Source organism: Pelophylax lessonae (genome assembly GCF_965119305.1).
Source record: "Pelophylax lessonae genome assembly, chromosome: 1".
Lineage (NCBI taxonomy): Eukaryota > Metazoa > Chordata > Amphibia > Anura > Ranidae > Pelophylax > Pelophylax lessonae.
This window is the reverse complement of record NC_138768.1, coordinates 601,497,864-601,524,808: the sequence shown is the minus strand read 5'-3', so window position 1 is coordinate 601,524,808 and position 26,945 is coordinate 601,497,864. Positions and strand designations below refer to the sequence as shown.

At 45.6% G+C, this 26,945-nt stretch overlaps 1 protein-coding gene across 1 annotated transcript in view; it reads left to right on the top strand.

The window, feature by feature from the left end:
* The window catches only part of BDH2 (3-hydroxybutyrate dehydrogenase 2), a 100,140-nt gene extending 73,467 nt beyond the window's left edge, over window positions 1-26,673 (top strand). The window contains exon 10 of the mRNA XM_082274127.1: window positions 26,513-26,673. Within this exon, the coding sequence (XP_082130253.1) occupies window positions 26,513-26,566 (54 nt within the window). The 3' untranslated portion in view covers window positions 26,567-26,673. The remainder of the gene's footprint in view (window positions 1-26,512) is intronic.
* The last annotated feature ends 272 nt before the right edge of the window (window positions 26,674-26,945 follow it).

The following is a 26,945-nucleotide window of genomic DNA, read 5'->3' as shown; positions in this document are numbered from 1 at the left end:
ACAAAGGGTTGTCCACTTCTTCTATGACCATTTCCAGATGGATCAGAAAGTTGTTCAGGCCTATTGCATCAGGGGTCAGGTTCCTCTTTTCCCTGTCAAGGAGCACTCTACTAGGGTGCTTAGTGTCTCCTGAGCTTTCCGTCATCAAGCATCAGTAATGCAGGTTTGCAAGGTGCCCACCTGGTCGTTGGTGCACACTTTTACAAAAAACTTTATAAAGTGGAAATGTTGGCATCTGTGAATGTTTCTTTAGGCTGCAAGGTTTTGCTGGCTGCTGTTTAGAGGACCTGGTCCTTTTTGAGGGTGTATTGTTTTCTTCAGGTGAGCTCCAGTTGTTTATGGTTGAGTTCCATTTTACCTGGTTGGCTATGGTTAGCCTTGGGAATTTTTTCTGCTTTTTTCCTACCCCTCATGTTTAACACTGCTTTGGGACGTCCCAATTGGTTACAGGATATGGAGCTGTGTCCGTCAATGAAGGAAAGAGAAAATGGGATTTTTGACTTACCGTAAAATCCATTTTTGTGATGTTCATTGACGGACACAGCACCCATCCCTCTGTGGAGTTGGCTTTCTTCTGACACTGCTTGTAACAAAACTGAGTGCCTATAGCTGAGAAATAGGCTTAGTCAAGCTTTTTCCTGCCTAGTGTCCTACTCCTGTAGGGGGCAGTATAACCCAATAGTTAAGAAGAATCAGGAGCTGTGTCTGTCAATGAACATCAGAAAAATGTTTTTTTACGGTAATTCAAAAATCCAATTTTTCTGTTTTTTTTCAAAGCCGCACCCCCCCCCCCCCCCCCAGAAAAATTGTTCTTTTACAATATGTTTTTTTATTGATACATATATCTATGGCATGGTATTCAAACTGCATAACATGAAGAACTTCTAGAAAGGTTTCTGAGACTTTATGTAAAGTTTTAAAGTATTGTAAGTTCTCTCAGCTAAAGACAACCAAATCCTGGAATGTAATTCAAACTTCTCTCAGCTAAAGACAACCAAATCCTGGAATGTAATTCAAACAACTCTGTACTTCTCAATGCAGTTCCCAAAGAAGAGACATGTGCATTTTTGCCAGTAGGGGGGCACTGCAAGGAAAAGGCTACAGTTTAGTTTGCTTGTGGGCTCCATCTTGTACCTTCTACACTTGGGTAACTGTTGGGATACGATCTATGATAGTTTCTGTCCTCTTAAGCCTTAAGGTCTTAAATTAAAAGTAAGAGGGTAAATTTGTCTGACAAATTAGTTTAACTTTATAACCTTTAAATGATTGCTATTAATGTTCTTCACCATCACAGCGTAATGATTACCTATAGTGTAGTCAGTAAATTAGTTGATAAATTGGAAACATTTCCACAGTGCAATCTCTGCTGATAGCAAAGCAGCAATTTGCAAATATTGTTAGAAGAAATATTATTTTCTAAATGCTACAAAGATGACAAAATACATTCTTGCATGCCAGAAGTGCCCTGAAGACATTAAAAAAACTCATTATGTAATGAAAGGATAAGCTGCAGAATGAAAGTGCGAGTAGCTTTTCCCTCCAGTCTTCTCATTCCAGAAACAGTCTTTCTGCTGCTTCTAGATCATCACAAAGTGTTTCTTCCGTAGCAGCATCATCAAGTAAGGAAGTGTTACAAACTACGGTCTCCCAAAAATACACAATCCGTTCATTTATACTTTAGATAAAATGACAACAGAAAATCAGGGGAACATTTATCAAGCTCTTGCAAGAGCAATATATTCTTCTAATCAGCATTGTCAAATAACTTTAAAGCTTCCTGCCAATATGCATTTTAAGTTATTATGAGGAAAAGGGGGCTGGTTACCTGTTCTCGTGTGGTTGAAATGTTCTTAAAGTGTTACTAAACCCAGGACCCTGCATTCACTATATATCTGGCCTCCCACAGTACACATAACATGAAAATGTAATAATTTTAGTAAATAGAAACTGCTAAATACCTTTTCTCTATCGTCCATTGACAGACGCAGCTCTTATACTTCTTATACCAGAAGGTTATGCTGCCCCCTACAGGAGTAGTACTAGGCAGTGAAAAAATTCACTGACATGCCTACAGGGGCTGTCCTTCACGGCATGACCCAACACACACTCTGCCATAAGCCTTCTTGCTCCTAGTAAAGGAGTAGGACCTAGGTTTCCTGCTGGGACTTTGGTCTCAGTTTTTTTGTTTTATTTTTTTTTCTTTCTGTTTATTTGTGTTTACTCACTAACTCACTAACGCTAGCAAGTGTCCGGAAAAACCTCCTGGTGAACTACAATGGACAGCCGGCTGAGGGTTTGCACTGGATAATATAGATCCTTATGGTCTCCCAGTCTGGCCGACAAGCGTGATCAGGTTATAGTCCTGCACTAGGCCTCGCAACGACGAGAGCGAGCCTGCGAGTGGATGTCTCACTGGGAAGCATCGACCTGGAATGCCCTGAGTCGCAGCATATCCCTCGGCTGGCAGCACCCCCACTCAGGGTGCGAGGTGGTCTGTCAGGAGCGAAGCCCACCCGGTCCATGGTATGGTGAGTAAACTGAGCCCCCCACGTCCCTAGTGGCCTCTGGGGGCGGGGGGGGGAATGTGGGTCCACTCCTGGGGGTAATAGGACCCCATTTTCCTAAAAGATCCTCCCTGGCCTATCAGGATTCCAGCCCTGCCCTCCCTGCTCCCACATGGGGGCGCTATATTCGGCGCCTGGCGCTCAAGGGGGGGGGGGGTGTACAGCAGTACCTTATCCTGTGGGGTCTTTTTAGGTAGATCCCTGGTGTGGCCTTGTATCTGGGTCCTGACCGCAGGGCAGCATTCGGCCAACATCTTAGGTGTGGGCATTGGCTCCCTGTGTGTGAGGTGATGTGGCCATTTTTCCCTGGTCTTCCTATACATTGTATTGGCACCATGTTTTTGTAGCCTGGAGCTACACAGGCAGTTCAGCCTCCTGTGGATTGATGTCACTTCCTGTGCTCACTTCTCCATGCTGCAGATGTTGGTACCTCTGTGATTTGGTACAGTATTGGGGGTCGTTTCTGGGCATTCCCTGCGCACTCTGCTACCTGCCACTGTTTAAAGGGTATCTCCGAGTACAGCGCGATCGAGTGGTGCGGACCACGATCGCTAATTTTAAGTGGCAGTGCAAGGGTTTTTTTTTATGTAACAGAGCAAAATGGAGTCTCAGGCAGTAAATTATACGTCAGTCCATAGTGTCTCTTTCTGCAGCATTGGTAAAATCTGGCATCAAAGTTTGATCTTGTCATGAAACAAGTTGCTAGCCAAAATTAGCCGCTGCCTTCTCTGTCTTCTGACTCAGAGACTGATATGGTTGTCACAGACAACCCCCTCCCTGAGGGATCCCTGTTCTCACAATCCGATGGCGAAGAGGACCTATCCTCCTCAGCCACAGCGCGGGAACACGCTATGGTGGAAGCACTGATTTGTTAATTGAGGGAAACTTTACAATTGACTGAGGAAGCCCACACAATCAGCAACGTGGGTAGTTTTTGGCTCCCCCAAAGCCCAGAAATAGGGTCAGGTGGTACCTTGTCCCGAGGAATTTAATGATATTGTGAATGAACAATGGCGGCTCATCAAGCACGTGCTGGTGGTGCCAAAGAGCTTTAAACACAGTTATCCCTTTGCTGACTCGGTCTCGAACCGCTGGACGGTGCCACCTAGGGTGGACCACTCTGTTTCCAGGTTTAACAAATCTACTGTGGTACCCGTGGAAGATTTCCCGGCCTTCAAGGACCCGGTGGACAGACGGGTGGAATTCCTTTTCCCTCCATCTCCATGTTTTGGCAGGTTCGGTACTAAAACCGATCTTTGTGTTTGTTCTGGTTTCACAGACGGCATCGGAATGGGTTAAAGTGCTTATGGGTAACTTGAACACTGAGATAGTTCCCATGATCTTAATTGAACTCACGGACCAGATGGCCCAGGCCCTGGTGTTTCTGTGTGATGCATCCTTGGACACGGCCCCTCTGGTTCCCAGAGTGTCAGTGGTAGGGATTGCCATACGCCGCATGGTGTGGCTTAAGAGCTAGTTGGCTGACCAGGCTTTTAAGAAGGCCTTAACAGACCTCCCCTTTCTGGGTGAGCTATTGTTTGGAGACTCCTTGGATGAGTTGACATAAGGCTTAATGGAGGGTAAGAGTACTCTTCTTTCCCAATCCTCCAAAGGCAAGGCGCCCCGTGGTGGGCGGGGGCCCTCTTTCACGGCTCATAGGTTGTTTTTTGGTGCCTCAGGGGCACAAGAGAAAGGTAAACCGTCCAGGGCCTCTAGAGGGAGCAAAAAGGCTTGGTCGGGTAGGCCCAAGACCAGTCAATTCGGATCAGCGGCCAAATCCTCTTCTGCATGAAGGGGACATCTGCGTTTTCTTTCAGGAACCCTGGATGTCCTTGATCCAGGACAAATGGGTTCACAAACTGATTCTTTCAGGGTACAAGATCAAATTTCAGTCTCGACCAGCAGACAGATTCTTTCCCTCAAATTTTCATCTGTCTCCAGATCGCTTGAAGGATCTCAGGGAGGCAGTGCAGGACCTCCTTGCACAAGGAGTGATTGTGTCGGTTCCTGCAGGAACGATTTTGAGGTTTTTATTCAAACCTGTTCACAGTGCCCAGGAAAGAGGGCAAGGTGTGTCCTATTTTGAACCTCGAGTCTCTGAACCGCTTTGTGCGGGTGCAGAAGTTTTGAATGGAATCCATTTAGTCGGTAGTAGCGTCTTTAAATCAGGATTTTTCTAGCCTTCATCGACATCAAAGACATCTCTATATACTGGGGATACCGGGGGATACCAGAGTAGCACTTTTAATTGGTGGTGTTACCCTTTGGTATCGTCTCCGCTTCCAGAGTCTTCACCAAGGTTTGGCCTCGGTGTTGGCATTGCTGTGCAAAAGAGGGATTGCGATCCTTGGAAATCTGGACTATCTCCTGTTGAGAGCAATCTCTCACCTAGCCTTGTTGGGCGATTTGTCAATCACGGTTCAGACCCTTCAAGAGTTCGGGAGGACCATCAACTTCAAAAACTCTGCACTGACCCCGTCGGTGCGACTGGATTACCTGGGACTAACTCTGGACTCCTCCGTGGCAAGGGTCTGTCTTCGCGGGGACAAACTTCAGAAGTTGTAGGGAGAGATTAGGTTGCTGCTGGAAAGCGATCTCTCTTCTCTACGGACATGCATGAGAGCCCTGGGTCTGATTGTGTCAACCTTCGAGGTGGTCCCATTCGCTCAGTGTCATTCCAGGCCTCTGCAAAAGGAGATCCTTGTCAAGTGGAACAAGGATCTACAGTCCTTAGACAGAATGATACGTTTGAGCCGACTCATGAGGTCAACTCTCTTTTGACTTTAGTCGCCTGCCATAAGTCAGGACAAGTCCTTTCTACCACTGCTGTGGACGGTGGCCACCACAGATGCCAGCCTGTCGAGCTGGGGTGGAGTGCTTGACAACCTCTGTGCCCAGGGAGTCTGTTCAACAGAGGAGTCTTCTTTACCGATCAATGTTCTGGAACTCAGAGCAATGAAGCTTTGTCTGATCTATTGGCAAATCGGCTGCGCTGTCTTCCAGTTCGGATCCAATTGGACAATGCCACGGCTGTGGCCTACATCAATCCTCAAGGGGGCACAAAGGGTGCTCGGGCGGCCCAGGAGGTGGCCGAGATTCTGACATGGGCGGAAGGATATGTTCCAGCTCTTTCCGCAGTTCACATTCCGGAAGTGGAGAATTGGCAAGTGGATTACCTGAATCGTCAAGTTCTGGATCACGGGAAATGGTCCCTTTATCCGAAGGTATTTCGTCTCCTGTGTTTCCATGGGGGGACCCAAGAGGTCGACCTGTTTGCGTCTCGGCTAAACAAAGAGATGCAAAGGTTCATGGCCTGAGCTCGACATCCTCTGACCGATGCCACAGAAGCATTGGTAGCTCCTTGGAGCCAGTATCGGCTGATTTATGCCTTTCCTATGATACAGCTGTTGTTGAGGTTTCTCCGCAGGTTGCGATGGAAAATGTTCTGGTGGCTCCAGACTGGACTCGTCTGTCTTTGTATGCAGACCTTGTAAAGATGGTCGTCGAGCCTCCCTGGCGGTTGCCTCTGAGGGAGGACCTGCTGTCTCAGGGGCTGATCTTCCATCCTGCTTTACGATCGCTGGCTTTAACGGCATGACTGTTGAAGGTCAGGTGCTGAAAAATAGAGGTCTCTCGAAGTCTGTAATTCCTACCCTGCTGAGGGCTAGAAAAGCGACTTCCAGAAAGATTTATCATCGCACGTAGCAGATGTATATTTCATGGTGTGAATCGCAAAAATTGCACCCTCGCCTTTTTTGGGGGGCTAGGGTCTTGGCTTTCTTGCAGAAAGGAGTTGAGCAATGGTTGGCCTTGGGCACGATCAAGGGCCAAGTGTCAGCCTTGGCGATATACTTCAAACGCCCGTTGGCTGCTAATACTTTATTGTGCACCTTTATTCAAGGGGTGCGTCATATGGCTCCTCCAAGAAGATCCCCCTGTCCTCTGTGGGAATTGACTATGGTTTTGTCTATTCTTCAAAACCCTCCTTTTGAGATTGTTAGGGATATATCTCTGCCTTTTTATCTCAGAAGGTTGCCTTTTTGGTAGCTGTTACTTCTGCCCACAGATTATCTGAGCTGGTGGCACTTTCCTGTCGTTCGCCTTATTTGGTCATCCACAGAAATGAAGTGGTTCTCCTACCTAATCTGTCTTTTCTTCCTAAGGTGGTGTCTGATTTCTATTTAAATGAAGACATTGTTTTGCCTTCACTCTGTTTTAAGCCTAAGCATCCCAAGAAAATTGCCTTGCACTCTCTGGATGTGGTTTGGGCGATCAGGGTTTACCAGTCGGCCACGGAGTCCTTTAGGAAATCAGACTCTTTTTGTCCTTACTAAGGGATCTCGTAAGGGTTTGGCTGCGTCTGCTGCGACTATATCCAGATATCGGTTGTACAGGCTTATTCATTGAAGAGTCAGGTTCATCCTTTCCCTGTGACCACGCATTCTACCAGAGCGCTGAGTGCCTCTTGGGCTTTTCATCATTAATCCTCTGTTACTCAAGTGTGTAAGGTGGCGACCTGGTCGTCCGTGCATACTTTTACAAAATTCTGCAAGGTAGTTTTGTTGGCATCTTCGGATGCATTCTTTGGCCGCAAGGTTTTGCAGGCTGCTGTTTTATAAAGAGACTAATTTTTCTCTTAAGGGGTTTATATTTTTTCTCTATAGGTAAGCTCTTGTTCAAGGTTGAGCTTTTTTACCCAGGTGGCTACGTTTAGCCTTTGGAAAAACGTTACCTGTTATTTGGTTGCGTTCTTCCCACCCCTCATGCCTACACTGCTTTGGGACGTCCCTATGGTATAAGAAGCATAAGAGCTGCGTCTGTCAATGGACGATAGAGAGAACTGGATTTTTGTAAGGACTTACTGTAAAATCCTTTTCTCTGAAGTCCATTGACAGACGCAGCACCCACCCCTCTGTTATGAGGATGGATTGTGTCTTCTTTTTCACTGCTTGCTACGAAACTGGCTTGTGGCAGAGTGTGTGTAGGGTTATGCTGGGAAGAACAGCCCCTGTAGGCATGTTAGTGAATTTTTTCACTGCCTAGTACTACTTCTGTAGGGGGCAGCATAACTCTATGGTATAAGAAGCATAAGCGCTGCGTCTGTCAATAGACTTCAGAGGAAAGGATTTTATGGTTGTTCTTACAAAAATCCAGTTTTCTCATCAGCAGTATATAGCAGTTTGTGACTCCTGTGTGAGTGTCTGGTTAAAGCTTGTAGGAGGAGTTTTCATTCTGCACTGACTGTCCTATGTATGCAGGACCCCTGACCCTCTATCTGGATAGTACCGATTTGCCATGTGCTGATCACATGCACCTTCCCAAGGGAAAAAAAAAACTTTCTAGCAATACATACCAAACTGAACCTGTTGCTGCCTGCCCCCTGGCTCTGTTCTATCAGGAGATGGATTATTGGTGACAATGGAAGAAGGAGAGGATCAGAGAAGACCGGATCAAACAGTCTTTTTACACAATGCAGAGGATTAACCCCTTATGTTCCACAATGAGTACAACAAGCATGCTTTACTGCATAACACTTTAACATATACAGTCCTTGTTATTCCAATAGCAATACAAATTTAAAAAAGCAAGTTTAGTTTTATTTACTGAATAAGCTGTAAGTGTATATAATATTTTTATATATACTGCATTTCACCTTCCCAGTGTAACAAAATTACTTTCTTTTTGTAAAACTTTTTCACACTGAGGTGGTTTATCAATTTTTCTGTCAATTTCCATTTTTTCCAGAAAACAATTTTTTTCTCCTATGGCTTCAACATTTCCAGAAGTCTTACTGGAATTCTGAATGTATTTTTAGATGTTGATCTCAACAGTTCGATCTATTTTTAGACCCTGGTCTCAACTGTTCGATCTATTTTTAAATCCTGGTCTCTACTATTTAATCTCCTCTTCTTAGATCCTGGATCTATTTTCAGATCTTAGTCTCAACAGTTCGATCTATTTTTACATCCTGGTCTCAATTTTATTATCTATTTTTAGACCCTGGTCTAAACTGTTTGATCTACAATATATTATCAAAAGTATTGGGATGCCTGCCTTTACACGCACATGAACTTTAATGGCATCCCAGTCTTAGTATGTAGGGTTCAATATTGAGTTGGCCCACCCTTTGTAGCTATAGAAAGGCTGTCCACCAGGTTTAGAAGTGTGTTTATGGGAATGTTTAACAACTTTTTCAGAAGCGCATTTGTGAGGTCAGGCACTGATGTTGAACGAGAAGGCCTGGCCCGTAGTCTGGCTCTAATTTATCCCAAAAGGTTTTTTATTGGCTTGAGGTCAGGACTCTGGGGTGGAGGAACTTGACTGGCCTGCACAAACTCGCTCATCCTTGTCTTTATGGACCTTGATTTGTGCAATGCTCCAAATCGTTTGGTGGAGGGCATTTTGGTATGGGGTTGTTTTTCAGGGATTTGGCTTGACCCCTAATTCCAATGAAGGGAACTCTTAAAGCATCAGCATGCCAAGACATTTTGGCCAATTTCATGCTCCCAACTTTGTGAGAACAGTTTGGGGATGGCCCCTTTTTTTTCCAACATGACTGCAGGTACAACTTATGTAGGAGGATTTGTTTCATCTCTGTTTATCAAAGCAAAGTCCATAAAGACAAGGATAAGCGAGTTTGGGGTGGAGGAACTTGACTAGCCTGCACTCAGTCCTGACCTAAACCTTATAGAACACATTTGGGATGAATTAGAGCAGAGACTGCGAGCCAGGCCTTCTTGTCCACATCAGTGCCTGACCTCACATATGCGCTTCTAGAAGCATTCTTCCAGAAGTGCATATTTCCATAGACACACTCCTAAACCTTGTGGACAGCCTTCCCAGAAGAGTTGAAGCTGTTAAAGCTGCAAAGGGTGGGCCAACTTAATATCGAACACTACAAATTAAGACTGGGATGCCAAGTTCAAGTGCGTGTAAAGGCTTTTGACAGTATAGTGTATTTTTAGATCCTTGTTTCAACTGTTCAATCCATAGATCCTGGTCTCATCTGTTTTGATCTATTATAAGAACCTGGTCCCAACTTTTAAATCTATTTTTAGATCTAGATCTATTTTTTGGTTCCTGGTCTCAAGTGTGCAATCTACTTTGAGATCCTGGATCTACTTTGAGATCCTGGATCTACTTTGAGATCCTGGTCTCAACTGTTTGATCTATGTTTAGAGCCTGGTTTCAACAGTTCAATCTATTTTATAGATCCTGGTCTCATCTGTTTTGATTTTTTTATTAGAACTTGTTCCCAACTGTTGAATCTATTTTTAGATCTCGCTCTTTTTTTTAGATCCTGGTCTAAACCGGTCAATCTATTTTGAGATCCTGGTCTCAACTGTTTGATCTATTTTTAGATCCTGATCTCAGCTGTTTGATCTATTTTCAAGTCCTGGATCTATGTTTAAATCCTTGTCTCTACTGTTCGATCTATTTTTAGATCCTTGACTCATTTGTTTGATCTATTTTTAGGTCGTGGTCTGAACTGTTGGATATATTTTTAGATTATGGATCTATTTTTAGATCCTAGTCTCAATTAGTGAGGAAATCAACGTAATTGATTAAAACCAATAATATAAAATAGTTGTTAAAAATTTTCATCATCGATTAGTTGTTCAGCGGATTAGTTAGCCTTCATTCAGAATGCATTATCTGCAATGCCATCTTAAGAGCATTATAGGCACCCGGGCAATTCAGTGCACTGTGGCCCTGCCTACACAATCGCCCACAAGAATTAAAATGCAAATTATCGATAAGGCTATATTTATTGGTACCTCCAACAAAATCAGTGTTTAAACATTAACTTTTGGACAATATAACACGAGCTTGAAAAACAAGAAATTAGACTGAAATGGCACAGTATGAAAGCACTATGAATTATTTATTACATTTGCAATACTTCTCTGTAGCAAATTCTTTTATAATTGGCTTGAAGTCAGTGGTCTCCAGGATGTCATTTTCTATACACATGAGTGAAAGCCAGTTCAAACGCTGCTGCCCCAGCTAAATTTTTTATTACACAGCCTCCCCATTGACCATTTTACATTACACAGCTCCCCACCCCACACCTCTGGACCCCTTTACATAACACAGCCTCTCCCATGGACCCCTTTACATTTCACAGCCCCCAATGGACCCCTTTACATTACACAGCCCCCCCATGGACCCTTTTATGTTTACACAGCCCCCCCATGGACCCTTTTACATTTACACAGCCCCCCATGGACCCTTTTACATTTACACAGCCTCCCCATGGACCCTTTTACATTTACACAGCCTCCCCATGGACCCCTTTTACATTACACAGCCTCCCCATGGACCCCTTTACATTACACAACCCCCATGGACCCCTTTACATTACACAGCCTCCCCATGGACCCCTTTAAATTACACAGCCCCCCATGGACCCCTTTACACTTCACAGCCCCCCCATGGACCCCTTTACATTACAAAGCCCCCTTCCCCCATGGACCTGTGGCTGGCCCTGGGTGTCACCCCTCAGATGGGACACGGCCACCGGGACTAATGCTTGGCTGGGTCGCTGGGCAGGTGGGGCCCCCCTGGGGAAGTGGGGCCCGCAGGCAACTGCTCAGCCTGCCCATACGGTAAGACAGCCCTGATTATTTTGTTTACATGACAGTATCAACAGTGTAGTGAGCTGTATGTGTGCTGCACTGTGTATATATGTCATACGGCTCAGTACACCCTCCATACATGTCGGTAAGTGCCTAAGATTTTGAATGTATGTAAAGACTATAAATGTTTGAGGAGCAATGATGTCCCATGGGACATGTAGTCCTGGGCGAGAGAAGGAAGTGATTTAAAGTGATTCTAAACACAGGTGTTTTTTTTGTTTTTTTTTACTCTAATGTATTCTATGCATTAGGGTGTAACCACTTTCTGTGACGAGCTCGGCCTCCCCTGTATACTTACCTGATCCCAATCTCAAACCAGAGCTGTGCTCTCTCTTCCCCCCTCTCACAGGAGATGCTGTCAAGCACACATTGCAGTAGGGATGCAACTAACTATTATTTCTCTAGCGCTCATTGACAGACGTAGTCCTCGGTGATACACCACCTTCGGGTTATGTTGCCTCCACAGGAGCAGGACTAGACAGGAAATTAAAAAGCTCTGGCCACACCCTAGGGGCAGTCCCAGAGGGTATATCCTCTCTCTCTCTGCCTCAGCAAATCAGTTATTTTCTGTCTAGTTAGGAGTAAGGACCTAGACACCTTGCTGGGATCTTAGGTCCTGGCAAGAATTTTTTCTTAAAGGATTTTTTTAGACAGCTTTTTTCTCCAGTGTTCCTGTGAGATCTTCAAGCAAGAAAGCTGAACTGGGCGACGGGCTGGATGTTGAGATCCGGTGGTCACCCCAGTTCAGCCTACGAGCGCGTGCAGGCCATAGCTCCGCGCTGGGTCGGCCGCGACAAAGTCCCATTAAAGGACTGTCCACGCGAGTTAAACGTCTCGCTGAAACGCCAAAGACCATGAGTCACGGCGTCCGTATCGGTCGACAGCCCTCCCGCCCCGGTGGAGAGGGGTACTGTCAGGAGTTGGTGCCCGCCTGGTTCCGGTATGGTGAGTAGTATGTTCCCCCTTTCCCCCTGACGGGTTTTGTGGTGAACGCGGGCCCCTCTCTGTATGGTAAGATAGAGTCCCTTTCTATCCTACAACATGACACAGATCCTCCTACTTTGAGTGTGATTTTATGTGTGCAAAAAGCCAGGAGGCTTGGTTTGGGAGCTAACAATCTAATTGTATACATGTTTTAAAGATGTAATCTGTGGCATTCTGGGAATCTTATGGGTTAAGAATAAGCTACCTACCAGTCAGAAGCCACGGACATGTAGACTGCCTTCCTAATCAGATCTCCAGCTATTAGCAGGCCTCCCGAACGGCCATGCGGTCCGCCAGGGCCGGTACCGCCAACCACGCCATATCCCCATGCAGTGAGAGTGTTGTGTGCCCTGCAGCACACCGCTATTCAGTACGGGCCGCCGCCATTTTTTTTGCTGGATCGCACGAGCCGCCATTTTGGCGTAGCCTCGTGTCTCCAGCATGGGGGCGGCCATGTTTGAGGTGATCCAAACACCTCGTGGAGCTTGGGGGAGGCGCCGGAAGGCGTACAGAGGGGCGGAGCCGCCTCCTTTCTTCCTGGGCAGCCAGCCAAAAGACTTCCTGTTTGTTAAGACAGCGCTGTAACCTGTTGCAGTTAAACTCTGAGCATCAAGTGGTGAGCCTGGGGGTCTATCTCTCTCTCTCTCGATCGATAGGGATCCCTAGCAGGTAACACTAAGGGGCTTTTTGTGGCGCTGGGGGTCGAAAAAAAAAAAAAAAAAAAAGAAAAGTTTTATTTTTGAATTATATTATCCAGGAAGTAACTGGAGTTATCATGGACCCTGCCACACATATTCCCCCACCTGTTTCCCTCGAGGGGGCCACGGGACCCGCCGGTGCACAGAGTATAGAGTCATTTACAGCAATTTTGGAGTCTATGGTGGCTCGGGTGGAGGCGGCCTGTCAGGGACGGGGGTCAAGGAAGCGACCCCTGCCTACCCCTATACCATCTGACACCTCTGACTCAGATTCAGAGGTGGTCACGGCAGTTGCAGGTTCCTCTGCAAGGGCTGTTATCCCAGGTAAAGCCCCCTCAGACAGTGAGGAGGACGCTTCTTCTCCTGCTATTATTCAGGAAGAAGCATTGGTGGACGCACTGGTTGTGGCAGTGCAGGAAACCTTAAAACTTGAGGCTTTACCGGCAGAGGCAACTGAAACAGAGATTCCTTTTGGTACTAATAAGCCCATCAAGACGATGAAGGCTTTTCCTGTACCTAAATGTTTCGGTAATCAGATGAAAGGAGAATGGGAGCATTCTAAACGTACCTTTACTATTTCCAAGCGTATTGCTAGACGCTATCCGTTTGAGGAATCCATCATTAAGAAATGGACGGTACCACCAGTCGTGGATCCGCCTATTTCCAGGCTAAATAAAGCCACGGTTATTCCAGTGGAGGACACTTCGTCCTTTAAGGATCCGGTGGATCGAAAGATGGAAGCAGAGTCCCGCACCATCTTCTCTCTGATAGGGTCAGCTTTTAGACCAGTAATTGTTATTGGTCTAGTTTCCCAGACACTTACGGAATGGGCGAAAATGGTACGCCAAGATCTTAGGGGAAAAGATATTCCCCAGGAGACATCTGATTTGATGGAACAGATTATACAAGGGCTACAGTTTATCTGTGACGCAGCCTTGGACACTACTCCCTTATTAGGGTATGCATCTAAGACAGCGGTGATCCTCAGACGTGTGCTATGGTTAAAATGCTGGTCAGCTGACCTAGGTTCCAAGAAGACCTTGACGAATCTCCCCTTTCAGGGGAATCGTCTATTTGGGGCCAACCTAGATGAAATCATTAAGGATGCCACTGGGGGCAAGAGCACTTTTTTGCCACAGGCTGCTAAAGCTAAGGGACCTCGCAACAAGCGAGGACCTTTCTTTACCGCCCATAAAGGGCGCCCGGCTGGTACTAGCGGGAAAGGCAAGACTCCTCCAGGAGGGTTCAAGAAGGGCTGGTCGGACAAGCAAAGGACCAACCCAGCCAAACCCGAAGCAAAGGAGTACACAGCCTGAAGGTGCGCCCCCACCCGGTTTCAGGGTGGGGGGGACGTTTTCACCGGTATTCAGGACATTAGATCGAGCATCAACCACTACTACCGGTGCGATTCTTCCCTTCCAACATTTAAGTACTACAGGAAGCGGTAATTACCGTTCCCTGAATAGATCTTTTCCTTTACCTTTTCCTAAGATTAGTCCCGATACCTCACAGGAATCGGATCTGGTTGACCAGATAGGCCAAGTAGCCTCTAGTCGGGTGACTTCGGTCCCTGAGGTTCAACCAGAAAAGATCACCTTTCCTGATAACTATCAGGTATCTGATAAATGTGTGGGAACAGAAAACGACCAGACTTTCTCGGATGGTCGGGGCCAGATACCTCTAGGGACGCCTGGTTCAGATCCAATCAGCGCCAGTGGTCCTAGAAATTCTAGGCTGGCCTCCTCAAGCCGGCCTGGCCGACTTGGACATGTTAGTCGTAGACGTTCCGTGGGAACTTCGTCTCAGGGAGTGTCTGTGGTCTCAAGGACCAATTTACCATCATGCTTTACAGTCGCTGGGTTTAATGGCCTGGCCATTGAGACCCAAGTACTGAAGGACAGAGGTTTGTCAGCTTCAGTCATTCCTACCCTTATTAAAGCAAGGAAAGCGACTTCCAGCAAAGTCTATTATCACACATGGAAAACTTATATTGCGTGGTGCGAATCTTTAGGATTTCCTCCACGTACCTATTCGGTGTCTCGAATATTGGCCTTTTTGCAACAGGGGGTTGAGCAGAAGCTAGCCTTGAGCACCATCAAGGGTCAAGTTTCAGCATTAGCAATCTTCTTTCAGAAGCCTTTAGCTACCAAATCCTTGGTGCGGAATTTCATCCAGGGGGTGCGGCACCTGGCTCCTCCAGTCCACGCGCCCTTACCGCCTTGGGATCTTAATTTGGTTTTGTCGGTTCTACAGAAACCTCCCTTTGAAAACATCAGGGAGATTCCCTTGCTTACTTTATCCCAGAAGGTGGCCTTCTTGGTGGCTATTACTTCTGCTCGCAGGGTGTCAGAACTGGCTGCATTATCATGCCAGTCCCCATACCTAGTGATTCATAGGGATAAGGTAGTACTTCATCCTAAGCCATCTTTTCTTCCCAAGGTGGTTTCAGATTTTCATCTGAATGAAGATATTGTACTACCTTCCTTGTGTCCTCAGCCCAAGCATCATCGGGAACATGCGTTGCATTCCTTAGATGTGGTTCGGGCAATCAGGGTATACCTGAAAGCTACGGAATCATTCCGTAAGACGGATTCACTTTTTGTGATCACGGATGGCCCCAGAAAGGGTTTGCCTGCATCTGCCGCGACCATTGCCAAATGGATTAGACAAACGGTGGTACAGGCTTATTCTATTAAGGAAGGGTCAGAGTCCTCCGTTCCCTGTTAGGGCGCACTCCACTCGAGCGCTCAGTACTTCCTGGGCCTTTCGCCATCAGGCGTCAGTGGTCCAGGTATGTAAGGCGGCCACCTGGTCGTCAGTACATACCTTTACAAGATGCTATAAAATTGATGTGACGGCATCGGCGGATGCCTCATTTGGCCGCAAGGTTTTGCAGGCCGCAATTTGAGGAGACCGGTGGTCTACCTCGAGGGTTTTTTTCTGTTTGGAAAAAAAAAAAAATTGTTTTCTCTTTTTTTGTTGAGTCTCATCATTAAGGATGAGCATTGTAAACTTCTAGTTGGCACCGGTTGGGCCTTCTAGATTGGGATTTGATTTCCATTTTCCCACCCCTCAGTTGTGATACTGCTCTGGGACGTCCCGAAGGTGGTGTATCACCGAGGACTACGTCTGTCAATGAGCGCTAGAGAAAAATGGATTTTTGTAAAATCTTACCGTAAAATCCTTTTCTCTTAGCTCATTGACAGACGTAGTCCCCGCCCCTCTGTTTTTTGAGTTGGGTTAAAATCTCTAAAGACTGCTTTTTCACATAACTGATTTGCTGAGGCAGAGAGAGAGAGGATATACCCTCTGGGACTGCCCCTAGGGTGTGGTCAGAGCTTTTTAATTTCCTGTCTAGTCCTGCTCCTGTGGAGGCAACATAACCCGAAGGTGGTGTATCACCGAGGACTACGTCTGTCAATGAGCTAAGAGAAAAGGATTTTACGGTAAGATTTTACAAAAATCCATTTTTTCATTATCAATTAGTTAGTCAATTATTGTTTTAATTAATTGGATATAAACCTCAAAAAAAGTGTGGTGTGGTTTAGTTAATATGTAACGTTTTAAAAAAACGACAATTTATTCTTAAATATCTATATGCAGTGCTAAATATAAACAACCAGCTATATGGTTAGGGAACAAAATATCTAATCCACTCTGAAAAAACTGATCGCAGAGGTATACATACTATTAGAGGTTGTATCTGGTACACAGCATCAGGCTCGGAGGTCAAAATTTTTATTTAAAGAAATAAAAAGAAAAAAGACCTAAAACACTGTTTTGCATATTTTCAGACATGATTTTAATATAATATTATGCATGACAAATTCCCTTGTCATAGGCAGGTAGCTTAATACAAGCTACCTGCACCTGCTGTCACTAAAATGTAGTAGCAGCAGCATGCTTTTTCTATCACCTGCCCTTTTTATAGTACAAAAACAGTGGATAAAAACTTCTATAAGAGGGTAATTTATACTGTGAAACAAAGTAATAATATATATACCCAGAAGTCATATATACAGGGTATTTCATTTTTTTTGTAAATTTTTAATTCATTTTCAAAGAAAAGTAAGTACAAAATGACATGAAGGTCTAGACTCAAATATTTGACCCTTATGAGTGGAAGCAGGTTTGTAAAAGAGGAAATAGGTACAATGGAATAAAGATATCCATAGATGCCTAATCGACTTATCTAAACTATAGGCTACTGGAGGCCTTCTATTAGTTGGGAAACCCTTTAGATGACGAGGAATGGAAAATGGAAGAGGCATAGAAGTTGTTTGCTATAAGCTTTCCTAGGGAAATGATGAGCTCAGCTTTTAATTACCAATCATACAGGGAATTTTAAATGGGATTCAGACATGGAGCCTTATGAAGGATGGAGGAGGGGGGATATCAATCTTTTAAAGCAGTACTAAAGGCTTAGACTTTTTTTGCATGGATATAATCGTTTTAAATATAACGCACAATACTTGTAAACCTTTACTTTAAATTAATTTGTAATGCTAACCTCTAGTCTATCAAGCCTCCAGCTTCTCTGGGTTCAGATGCTGATCTTCCATATCCACAGAGCCATTAAAGTGATTGTAAACGTTGGATTTTAAAAATATAGTAAATGTCATACTTACCTGTTCTGTACAATGGTTTTGCTTCTGGCTCCTCCAGCCTTCAGAGTGTCCCTAATCCGCAAAGTATAGTACAGAGTGCCCTTATAACCAGGGAAAAAAACTTCTGCCTTTAGTATCACTTTAACCACTTCTAGACTGGAAGGATTTGGCCCCTTAATGACCAGGCCATTTTTTGTGAATCGGCACTGCATTAGTTTAACAGAAAATTGCGCACTCATGCGACGCTGTACCAAAATAAAATTGATGTCCTTTTTTCTCCACAAATAAGAGCTTGCTTTTGGTGGTATTTGATCACCTGTGCGATTTTTATTTTTTGAGCTATAAACAAAAAAAGCGACATTTCTGGAAAAAAAAAAAAAAACTATATTTTTTACATTCTGCTATATAACATTCCCAAAGAAAAAAAAAACATTTTTTTTTTTCATCCTTTTAAGCCAATTTGTATTCTGCTACATATTTTTGGTAAAAAAAAAAATTTTTTTTACTAGTAATGTTGGCGATCTGCGATTTTTAGTGGGACTGCGACATTGCGGCAGACAGATCAGACCCCTAACTGACATTTGTGACACTTTTGGGGGGACGGGACCAGTGACATTTCTACAATAATCAGTGCTAAAAATGTGCACTGTTACTGTAATAATGATGCAAAGAAAAAAAAGGAAAAGAGCGCATGACCGCCATAGCATAACACTGTTTATTGCAGATAAAAAAAAAACCTGTAGATGATACACTCACATATGGAAGATGAATGTCAAACATATCATACACATCGATTGAACCCCAGGACGTCAGCAGCTCTCTCCTGTGGATGACCGCACTCCTGATTGCCATCCATTCACTCTCAATCTGCTGGAGGTGGTGGCATCTGACTCGGGGTCCGCAGCTCAGGGTGCGCCTGCGCCCGGACCAACTAGCACCGCGCATGCGCCAGATGACGGGAAGGCTATCGGAAACTACAGGCAGACAGGCTTTGGGGGGCAATCCTCCCGACATCGCATCACACTTCTTGGTTGTAATGACTATACGTTTTTGGAGGCGTGGCCTCCTTCAGGTTTTCTTTGTATAGTCATTTTCCATCACCAAGTTTAGGATTAGCGCATGAACTGGAAATGTGTCTTATAGCTTACTGTAATAATGACACTGGCAGGGAAGGAGTTAACCCAGGGGTGATCAAAGGGTTAAGTGTGAGCCTAGAGGAGTGTTTACTAACTGTATGGGGGATGGGCTTATAAAATGATCATAGAGACCTGTGATCCTATATAGAAGGATCATAGGCGCTCTGTGATCATTTCAGAGAGAAAAACGGTCAGCTGTGTTTACAACAGCTGACCGTTCTCTCTCAGCGGGGAGCGATCGCGGGTGCCCGGTGGCAACTGCCGACCCTGTGCATCGGCATCTCTGCTGCCTAGTGGGGGCGGTACCGCCGGCGGCAGCGTGCGCTCGCCCCCCAGCACCAGGCGTGCGACCGATGTAAGGCTACGTCGGTTTGCGCAGGAGAGGCTGCCTGCTGCAGTAAATGTGCGGCGGGCGGTCTTAAAGCAGTTAAATGACTTCCTTCTCCTGCCCGGGACTACATGTCCCATGAGGCATGGCTCCTCACATATTCACAAGTTCTCAGGCTCTTACTTACATATATAAACAGTGTACTGAGCTGTATATGTGCTGCACTGTATTTCCTGATATATACACAAATAATGCATTCTGTATGCAGGCCAACTAATTGGCTGACCAACTGATTGATAATAAAAATAGTTGACAACTGTTTTTATAATTGATTATTTTGACTAGTTGTTTCAGCCCCAGTTACAGTGCAGCTTGCTATGGGGGCACTCTGAAGGCTGGAAGAGCCAGGACAGGAGGCAGGGACCCCAGAAAAGGAGCATCAGGGCTGCTCTGATATGTTTGTTTGCCTCTGTTTGTAAGTAGGAGGCATTTCTAAGTTGGATGTTTGTTAGCCAGGGACTGCTTGTAATACTTGCCTGCTCTGTGTGATGGTTTTGCACAGAGTGGCCTCTAACCCCCCTGTCTGGAGTCCCCGCTGGCGATCTTGGCTACTTGCCTTCTGACATAGCATGCAGGCTTGATCCCAAGTCAGGCTGTATGCATCTACACACAGCACAGCTCGGCCCCATCCCCACCTCTCCCAGGTTTTTTTTTTTTTTAATTCAAACATTTAGGCTCCGTTCACACGTAGGCGTTTTTGGAGCGTTTTTCTGCTCACTGATCAGCTCTCAAAACGCCCAACAAGACAAATCCCATTCATTGCAATGACCCCTGTTCACATCTGAGCGTTTTGACGCCCTAAGGAAAACGCCCAACGCTCAAAAAAGTACTTGAGCTTCTTTTTGGGCAGATCACAGGCGTTTTGTCCCATAGACCTCAATGTAAAGTGATATTTGGTGTTTCACAAGCGTTTTACAAGCGTTTAGTTGCTCCTGATCAGCTCAAACAGCACAACTCTCCACCCAGCTCTCCACCCAGGTCTCCACCCCCTTGGCATGCCTCTGCTGTGAGCACATTTTCCTGAAACATGGAGAACAGCAGTTAGGCAGTTTAGGTGACCAGACCCTGCCATACCAAGGTGACCGTAGCCTGCTGCCATACCAGGGTGACCGTAATGTAGTTTAGGTGAACTGACTCTGCTATGCCAGGCTGACCAAACTCTTCCATGCCAAGGTGACCGTAACGAAGTTTAGGTGAACTGACTCTGCTATGCCAGGCTGACCAAACTCTTCCATGCCAAGGTGACCGTAACGAAGTTTAGGTGAACTGACTCTGCTATGCCAGGGTGACCAAACTCTTCCATGCCAAGGTGACCGTAACAAAGTTTAGGTGAACTGACTCTGCTATGCCAGGCTGACCAAACTCTTCCATGCCAAGGTGACCGTAACGAAGTTTAGGTGAACTGACTCTGCTATGCCAGGCTGACCAAACTCTTCCATGCCAAGGTGACCGTAACGAAGTTTAGGTGAACTGACTCTGCTATGCCAGGCTGACCAAACTCTTCCATGCCAAGGTGACCGTAATGTAGTTTAGGGTAAATTGACTCTGCTATGCCAAGGTGACCGTAATGTAGTATAGGGTAAATTGACTCTGCTATGCCAAGGTGACCGTAATGTAGATATATATATGGAATCAAAAAACACAATTTTGAAGCCCTAAAACCAAATAAATGCCCCTAAAATGTGCCTACGGTTCTGGATCATGCCCCAGGGACTATGAATCAGGCAAAAAAAAGTTCTTAAAAATTGTCGTTTTTGATAGAGAGACAATTATTGAAAAAATTTAAAAAAAAAAAAAAAAAAAAAAAAAGATTTCTTTGGATTTAGTTTTAATTTTAGTGTCTGGGGGGTCTAAAAAGTGTACCTGTGAAGTTTCAGCTCTGTAGCATGTCCAGAACCATAAAAAAAAAAGATCATGCAGAAGAGGAGGTCCCTGGGAGGTCCAATGCAGAGGAGGAGGTCCCTGGGAGGTTCCTTTGCAAATGTTGTAAAAAAAAACACTCTGCTTTTCCATTGGTCACCAAAAACACCTGTTAAACGCCCAAAAAAACGCCTGTAAAACGCTTGCAAACGCTTGCAAAAACGCCTATAAAAACGCCTTTAAAACGCCAGAAAAACGATAAACAAACGCCAACGCCTACATGTGAACGGAGCCTTACAATCACATTCTGTGTAGGGAAGATCAATATTTGAACCCTGAGAACCTGAAGGCTAATAGACAGGAGGTAATTTAAGCATTACAATTACCAGTTACAATTACCAGTATTACCAGTATTATGCATTCTATTTAAAAATGCTACTGCTTTAATATAAAGATTTAGTTGCATGGCTAATTTGCCCTCTGGCTTCAGTACTTTGAGTCACAAAACCAAAACTAGAGAGCAGATCAGGAAATAGAAGTCAGAAATTCTTATCTACCAACCTGTTTCAGTGTCAAGGTCTTACCTTGCCCTCCTGTTGGCAGCGATCTTGGACATGTTCAGACTCTTGCCTCTTATAAACTCGGATTGCATCATCACTTGCCTGCTGCCTGGGTGTCACACAGTGATGATGCTGCACACCTGACTATAGTATGTTCTTCTATGTATGATCTGGCTTGGCTGATGACTCTCCTGACCCCGCATCAGCAGACCCAATATCGTCAGATGATCCAGCATCAGTAGACTACCCACTTCTGGACTCGACCACGGCTTGGACAAATAACCGTTTCTGGGCTTGACCGCAGCTTGTTCCTGCTCTCACTTCCTCACTCTTGCTGTGCATTTATTGTTTGCTTCAATAAACTGCTTTATTTTACTTGCATTCCCGTGTGGTCTGGTTTCTTGGCACCCTGACAGTACATAAGGGACATGAATCCTGACTATGCAGGTACTCCTACGCTCCCCATGCTGGTTACCAGGCTCGATCAACAAGATCACCTTTTGGGTCAGTTCGCTCAGGCTTTGCAGACGTTGCTTGCGCACTTTGCTCTTGGTGCTGCTAGGCCAGTGGTTCCTCCTGTTGTTGCACCTGCTGCTGCTCCTGTTGCCACTCCTGCTCTTGCAGTTGCAGCTGGAGTCGCTGTTACCAGGGGGATGACTGGTTCAGCCCCCCTTCCGCAGCAGTATGGGGGTGAACAGAGTCAGTGCCATGGCTTCCTAAACCAAGTGGGCATTTATTATGAGATGGTTCCTCAGGCGTTTCCTTATGATAGGTCCAAGGTGGGCTTCCTAATCTCATTGCTCTCGGACAAGACCTTGTGTGGGCGAATCCCTTGTGGGAGAACGATAATCCTGTGATACTCGATTACCAGAGTTTTGTTGCCTCCTTTTGTAGGGTATTCAATGTGCCAGCTCGCTCTGCCTCTTCTGAAAAGCAGCCCCTGTCCATTCAACAGGGTATACGAACTGTTGATCAGTATGCCATTGAATTTCATACCCTGGCAGCAGAGGTGTGCTGGAATAATAAGGCTCTGGTGGCTGTCTTCTCTCATGGTCTCTCCGATGCATTGAAGGACGAGATTGCAGCAAAGGATCTCCCTGATGAGCTCAACGCTTTAATTAATCTTTCCTGATTTTGATAGATTCCATGCTCCGGGAGAGACTAAGAGGTTTTACCCCCTTAACCACTTCCCGCCTGCCCTATAGGCAAATGACGACGGGAAGGTGGTTACATTATCCTGACCGGACGTCATACGACGGCGGCAGGATAATGTGCTCTGCGTGCCCCACTCTCCGATCTTGGTAAAGAGCCTACTCACGTAGGCTCTTTACCATGTGACCAGCTGTCTCCAATGTCCAATTGGGAGGGGGGGGCACTAGAACCACCAGGGATGCCCACCCATGACCCCAGGGATGCCCACCCATGACCCCAGGGATGCCCACCATGGCCACCATGGATGACAATCAGGGCTCAGGGAGCCCACCAGTGCCCTCCTCATCAGTTCTGCCCACCAGTGCCCATCTTTGCCATCTATCAGTGCCGCCCACCAGTGCCCATTATTGCCCATCAGTGCTGCCTATCAGTGCCGCCTATCAGTGCCCACCAATGCTACATATCAGTGCCACATAGTGCATCCTCATCAGTGCCTGTCAGTGTGGTCTCATCAGTGCTCATCCGTGCAGGAAAAAACATATCTATTTACAACATTTTATAACAAACAAAAAAACTTTTTTTTTTTCAAACTTTTCGGTATTTTTTTATTTGTTTAGCAAAAAAGAAAAACCTTGCGGTGATCAAATACCACCAAAAGAAAGCTCTATTTGTGGGGAAAAATGACATAAATTTGGTTTAGGTACAGTGTTGCATGACCGCACAATTGTTATTCAAAATGCAACAGCGCTAAAAGCTATAAATTGGCCTGGGGGGAAAAGTGCCCGGTATTGAAGTGGTTAATGACCAGGCCATTTTTTAGGATACGGCACTGCGTTACTTTACCTGACAATTGCAGCGCTGTACCCAAATAAAATTATTGTCTTTTTTTCACACAAATAAAGCTTTCTTTTGGTAGTATTTGATCACCTCTGCGATTTTTTTATTTTTTGCGCTATAAACAAAAAAAGAGCGACAATTCTGAAAAAAAAAACATTTTTACTTTCTGCTATAAAACATTCCCAATAAAAAATGTATTTTAAAAAATGAAAACATTTTTGGTAAAAACAAAATCCTAATAAGTGTATATTGATTGGTTTGCTCAAAAGTTATCGTGTCTACAAACTAAGGGAAAGATTTGTCATTTTTCTTTTGTTTATTTTTTTTACTAGTAATGGCGACGATTAGTGATTTTTTAGTGGGATTGCGGCAGACAGATCGGACACCTGACATTTTTGACACTTTTGGGGGAGACCAGTGATGTTACTACAGTAATCAGTGCTAAAAAATATGCACTGTACTAATGCCACTGGCAGGGAAGGGGTTAACACCAGGGGCGATCAAAGGTTTAAATGTGTCCCAAGGAGGTGCTTTCTAACTGTGTGGGGGATGGGCTTTCTGGATAAACACAGAGACCTGTGTTCCTAAATAGGAGGAACACAGGATCCCTGTGTTCATTACTGACAGAACAGCGGTAAGCCCTGTTTACATCGGCAGACCCCCGTTCTGTCTCCACGGGGAGTGATCGTGGGTGCCGGCGGACATCGCGGCCGCCCGGACCCGCTGATTGGCTCCCCCTATTGGCCAATTGGCGCGTGCGCGCACCCCCACTAGCTGTCCTGCAAAACTAAGTACAGCTACGTCCTTTTGCGGGACAGAGCCTACCTGCCGCTGTATAAGGAAAGGCGGCTGGTCGGCAAGTGGTTAAGGAGCTGCGGGGGCCTCCTACCAAATTGGCTCTTACGTTATCTTTCCCACACATTCCTCCCTCACCTCCCATACCTCCTGAGGATGGTGCGTCTGGTTGTGAACCCATGAAGCTGGGGTTCACTCGCCTTTCCAAGGCTCAGCGGGCCTTTAGGAGGAGGAAGGGCCTGTGCTTGTATTGCGGTCTTGGTGACCATTTCCTGAAATCTTGTCCGATTCGTCCGGGAAACGCTTGCACCTAAGGTCCTGTCGGGGGCAGATCTTGGGTGGAATCTCCTCTTCCCCAGTTTCCCGTAAACATAAACCGCTATTTAGGGTTGTGCTCTCCTGGGCAACGGGTTCGTTGGTTACTCAGGCGTTGGTAGACTCCGGTGCTGATGGATAATTTATTGACAGTACGTTTGCTACTGCAAATTACATACCCTTGCAGCCTCGGGTTTCTCCACTAGTTATCAAGGCGATTGATGGCAGACCCCTGCAACCAGCACAGGTTACCCACAAGACTGTTTCGGTTGATATAGCGATAGGGGCTGTTCACAGGGAGTCAACCTGTTTCCAGGTTATTTTGTCCCCGTACTACTCTGTTGTTTTGGGGTACCCTTGAGAAACACAATCTGACCTTTGACTGGCAGTCGGTCGAGATCCTCTCTTGGTCTCCACAGTGTGGCGCTGTTTGTATCCATGGGCCTGTTAAGGTACTTGTACCTCCTCAGATTCAGTGTTTGACAAGGTGCGTGCTGGTACCCTTCCTCCTCATTGTCTACACGATTGTGCCATAGACTTGCAACCTGGTGCCATTCCCCCTCGTAGCAGGGTTTATCCTCTTTTGGTTGCGGAGAATAAGGCCATGGAGGAGTACATTGCCGATGCGCTTGCCCGGGGGCACATTCGCAAGTCCACTTCTTCAGCGGGTGCCGTTTTTTTCTTCGTAAAGAAAAAAGGGGGGTGAGTTGAGACCTTGCATTGATTATAGGGGCCTCAATCGCATCACGGTCAAGAATGCATAACCGATTCCGTTGATTACTGAATTGTTCGATCGCCTCAAGGAAGCAATGGTCTTTACCAAGCTTGACCTAAGGGCCGTGTATAACCTCGTAAGGATCAAGGAGGGCGAAGAGTGGAAGACTGCGTTTAATACCAGAACCGGTCATTACGAATCTCTGGTTATGCCCTTTGGCTTGTGCAATGCGCCCTCCTAGCACATAGCCTCTAACTCCCTCCCTAAAATCACTCCTGGCAGCATAATTGTTCCCTGCCCAGGCCCCCCTCCTTCCCAATCACCATGTCCCCCTCCCCTGCAAGACTCCTGTTATTACAAACCTCAGCCCTGAGCAGATGCTGTAGTTCATTGTTCCCCCCCCTCCTCCTCCTCAACTCTTCCTCCCGGGCCTGTGTAATTGAAACATCAGAGCCGAGGAGGAGGCGGCTATAGTCTGGTCTGCAGTGTGTGCAGTTGGTGGGGAGAGAAAAGCGATTGCAGCCTGTGGGGGTATTTAGGACAGTCAGACCCCTCACACCCTGTCAGTCTCTTCCTCACTCCCTTCTCCCCGCACATTGCATATAGCTGAGGGGATCCTGGAAGGAAAGGAGGAAGAGGAGGGAGCCGTGGAGCCCCTCTCAATGCAGGACATGGTGCCAGTCTGGTCTCACCCCACCCCCATAGCGACGCCACTGTACATTCGGGCCAAAAGTCGGACAACATCGGCTGGCTCAATAAAAAACAGCTGACATTTAGCCCGTGTGTATGGCAGCCGGTCCGACAGACATGTGTAAGGCAGCCAGCTTCTGTTGGACGAGCATGCAGGTAAACCACCACCTGACTGATTCCCGATCAGCGCTCTCATCCAATGGCTGAGAGCGCTGGCCGGAGTGTTCTGGCGGGGGACCACCCCCCTGTCAGTACACAAACAGCAGGGGAGATTTCTGTACTAACGTCACTAACACTTAGTAGAGCGGCTCCAACTGGAGCTGTCAGTTTTTTTCTTTCGTTTAACCCAACGGGTTGGTGTGTACCAAGCTTTTCTCTGTAAGCAAAATGTATTGTGGCCCTGAACCACTAGTGTGCAGAATTCACAAATAACTGCAGCAGAACAGTTTATAAGGTAAAGCAACAAAGACCGAAGGAGTATTTGTCATGGAAATATTTTTGAAAATTTGTTTACTGCATTATATTGTTTGGCACTGGTTTCAAAGTTGTTTATAAGCTTCTTTCTTTTATAGGCTGCCTATGTGACCGGTAATGCACATATTATTGATGGTGGATGGAGTCTCTAAATTTGGATTTCCCACGTGGCAGCCCTACAACCATGCATCAAGCGAAAGAGAAGATGATACAACTTATATTAAAATTCAACTAAAGTTCTGTAACTTAAATGAAAGCACAATAATGCATTTATTTTCTTATAGATAATTTTGTAAAGCAAGAAAAGCAGATGTTCAAATGCTTCTCTCTTACACACTGTAAAATTGTTTGAATATACATTCATAACATTTAATTACCCTTGTGTTTGTGGTGATTGTAAAGGCTTTTTTTTTTTTTTTTTAGTTAAAATAAAAAACTAGATTTCTCTATCGTCCTTTGACAGACGCAGCTCTCAATGCTTCTCCACTATTGGGTTGTACGCCATCTACCGGAGTAGACTAGGCAGTGAAA